The sequence below is a fragment of the Octodon degus genome, unplaced genomic scaffold, assembly GCF_000260255.1.
Source record: "Octodon degus isolate 3935 unplaced genomic scaffold, OctDeg1.0 scaffold00019, whole genome shotgun sequence".
NCBI lineage: Eukaryota > Metazoa > Chordata > Mammalia > Rodentia > Octodontidae > Octodon > Octodon degus.
This window is the reverse complement of record NW_004524595.1, coordinates 6,089,587-6,092,146: the sequence shown is the minus strand read 5'-3', so window position 1 is coordinate 6,092,146 and position 2,560 is coordinate 6,089,587. Positions and strand designations below refer to the sequence as shown.

General features: G+C 39.4%; 1 protein-coding gene across 1 annotated transcript in view; it reads right to left on the bottom strand.

The window, feature by feature from the left end:
* The window catches only part of Hadha (hydroxyacyl-CoA dehydrogenase trifunctional multienzyme complex subunit alpha), a 48,888-nt gene that overhangs the window by 12,062 nt on the left and 34,266 nt on the right, over positions 1-2,560 (bottom strand). The window contains exon 13 of the mRNA XM_004627437.2: positions 143-277. Within this exon, the coding sequence (XP_004627494.1) occupies positions 143-277 (135 nt within the window). The remainder of the gene's footprint in view (positions 1-142; positions 278-2,560) is intronic.

The window sequence follows — 2,560 nt, the reverse complement described above, 5'->3', positions numbered from 1 at the left end:
AAAGGAATTAAAAAAAAAGAATCTGTGATGGTAAGAAAACACACACACATATGCACAAAACCAAATGATAATCCCCCAACCCCTCAAAACAAAATAAAAAAAAAAAAAAAAAAAAAAAGGAAAACCAGACAGTGGGGCCTACCCTTTGAACACCTGCTGCTGTCCCCGGCCCAGCCCAGCTAACGAAACATCTTTAAGCAGGGTCTTCAGTCCCTTATCCACGGAGACCTGTGCGATGCCAGCTCCCATCAGCCCTGCACCGAGAATGGCCAGTTGCCTGACAGGAAGAGAAAATGATTCTGGTAAACAACATTTAATCATTTCAGAAAAAGTGGGAGACTATCCACGCTATCATCCAATGAACCAACTATAAGGTGTTTCAAACAGTCTTTAGTTATATAAGTTGAGTATTACTGATTTTGTTTTCAGTACTAGGGATTGAATCTTACGCATGAGGCAAGTCCTCCACCTTTGAGCTACAACCCTTTTACTGTGAGATAAGATCTTGCTGAATTGCAGGTTGGCCTTGAACTTGGGATCTTCTAGGTGGGATTACATGTATCACCATGTGCTTAGATAATTGATTTTAAAGTTAAATCCCAAAGTCTACTGTGTCTAAAGGAACTGGTCTTCCCATGAAGACAGAACTATACTAATTCTCAGTTGTGCTTCCAGATTATAGAAAACAAAACCAATTAAATCTAAGTTTAAGTCAATAACCAGTACTGTTGTTTTCTAAATAAAAGCTAACTTCCAAACTAATCCTCTACTTGTTCATTATTTGCTAGTGATTTTACATTTTTTAGTCATCTTTTCTTTAGGCAGAAACCCATGCCTCTGTCACCCCACATCTACATTAGTTCAAGTTTTTTGCCGGGTTTTGCTCCAGGTCCTCCTCCCCAGTGTCTCCACTCATGTGCAGCCTTGCCTCTTTCATTTGAGTCCTCTGCAACTTCTCAGAGCCACTTGATTTACCCCACGGTATTTTGCAATGACCTCATCTATACCATTGCTGTCTCAAGTTAAGCTTTCTGAGGACAAGAGAACATGTGATTGCTCTTTTTAGCTATCTGTAGATCTAGAATAATATACCACTTAGTAAATAAGTAAAAATAATTTTAGAGAATTACTTCCTCCAATAATCTGGAAAGTTGAAGGAGAAAGATTGAAAAATTGAGCCCAGGCTGGGCAAGTTAGTGACCTAGTGAGAGCCCCTCTCAAAAATAAAAATACTCAGATATGGTGGTATACATCTGTAACCCTAGCACTAGGAGGCTGAAGCAGGATTGCTCCAAGTTTGAGGGCAGGGTGGGCTACACAATGAGTTCACAGACAGCCTTAAGCTACATTGAGTTCAAAGACAGTCTTAAGCTACATAGCAAGACCCTGTCTCACAAAAAAAAAAAAAAAAAAGCTGGGGATACAGTTCAGAACCAAGGCCCTTGGGACTCATTTACTTATAAAAGAAGGCCAAGTTTATGGTACCCTAGACCTGCATCAGAGCTATCAAGGGATAAAGTTTTATACCTAATCATTCTGACTGTAATGTTCGAAAAATCATACTAAAATCCTAAAAGGGCAACCTAATGTGAAATCCCAGAAGCACCTCTCAAGGGAAGCTTTGTAATAATACAAATGTGTATCAGCTACCTTTTCTTTAATGTCTTCCCCAAGTTAGGCCAACTCTTACTCCCTATTTTGTCTTTATTTCTGAGTTTTTGAATTTCTTATTTGAAGTGATTTTTGTATCAACTGCAAATGCTTGAGAAATGTTAGTTTTTTCTGCATTGTGGTTGTTCTTGGGGGAGGATTTTCATAAGTTACAGTGCTTTGGTTCCTTTTTCATCTCATTTGCTTTAATGGATGTTGCCTCTCCTTTTTAGCACATTTGGCATACAATACCAGTTTCTCCAGGTGGTTTTCTACACCATCTGCATATAAATGAAAACTTGTAGGTAGTCAGGTATCAGGCTAAGTGGCAAGCTAGGTTTCTTCACCTACGAGTACCCTCTCCTGCTGCAAAGCGACAGAACTTAACATTCTTTGTGCACATGAAGGGATGGGAGAGAAAGGATGAGGTGGGGTGGAGGTCACAGGGCTAGGATCTGAAATTGTGCAATTTATTTATTTATTTTTGGTAATGGGGTTTGAACTTAGGACCTAGAGCTTGCCAGGCTGGTGCTTAAGCTACTGAGCTATTTCCCTGGCCCAGTGATTCTTTTAATATTCCTGTTTTCTGTCCTTGTTGTAACAAAGTTCCCTCTTAGAAGTTAGCAGCTTTTTTCTGATTTGTTTATGCTCTGCTTGGAGAACAAGGCTTTGTTTTTCTTGTTAATTAGTTTGGTCTTAGAGGAAGAGTAAAGAGATACAAATTTAGGTGGCCATCATTACTGCACCTTACCATGAAATGCAAGGGACTGACAATGGTAGGTAGAACAACTGACCTTTACTGGTACACATCTCTCAGTGCTGGAATGGCCTTAAGGTTTTCTTTCAGACTCTGTTCGGAAGTCAGCCCTTCTGGCTACAATCTTAGCTGTCATTATATATATATTATATA